General features: G+C 59.0%; 1 protein-coding gene across 1 annotated transcript in view; it reads right to left on the bottom strand.

Annotated features, from left to right (window-relative positions):
- Window positions 1-242, bottom strand: part of LOC111662857 (histone H3-like) — a 1,097-nt gene extending 855 nt beyond the window's left edge. The window contains exon 1 of the mRNA XM_023416848.2: window positions 30-242. Coding sequence (XP_023272616.1) covers window positions 30-242 — 213 coding nt within the window. The remainder of the gene's footprint in view (window positions 1-29) is intronic.
- Between the last annotated feature and the right edge of the window lie 226 nt (window positions 243-468).

Genomic DNA, 468 nt, shown 5'->3' with positions numbered 1-468 from the left:
GTCTTGAAGTCCTGAGCGATTTCTCGGACCAGGCGCTGGAAGGGCAGCTTGCGGATCAGCAGCTCGGTGGATTTCTGGTAGCGACGGATCTCTCTCAGAGCCACGGTACCGGGCCTGTAACGGTGAGGCTTCTTGACGCCGCCGGTGGCCGGGGCGCTTTTACGGGCAGCCTTGGTGGCCAGCTGCTTTCTGGGGGCTTTGCCTCCGGTAGATTTACGGGCGGTCTGTTTAGTTCTTGCCATTTTACTCCTTGTCTCTCTAAACAAAGTAGAAAAGTGTGAGGACTAGAAGCTCGGCTCGGCTCTTAAAGCGTGGGACCGGCTGTGAAACGGTGACGCCGCTTGAGATCCCCGGTCCTCATTGGTGACGGGCTCCTCCTGGAGCTCAGCACCGCCCACAGGAGCGAGCCGCCGCTGATCCTCGGCTGCTCATTGGACAAAAGTCCTTTCGAAACGGCCGCCAAATCTC

The sequence above is a fragment of the Seriola lalandi genome, unplaced genomic scaffold (genome assembly GCF_002814215.2).
Source record: "Seriola lalandi dorsalis isolate HSWRI2012SDOR001 ecotype SW California unplaced genomic scaffold, Sedor1 jcf7180002054570, whole genome shotgun sequence".
In the NCBI taxonomy this organism is placed as follows: domain Eukaryota; kingdom Metazoa; phylum Chordata; class Actinopteri; order Carangiformes; family Carangidae; genus Seriola; species Seriola lalandi.
The sequence above is the reverse complement of the archived record's forward strand: the minus strand, read 5'-3'. Positions and strand labels throughout refer to the sequence as shown.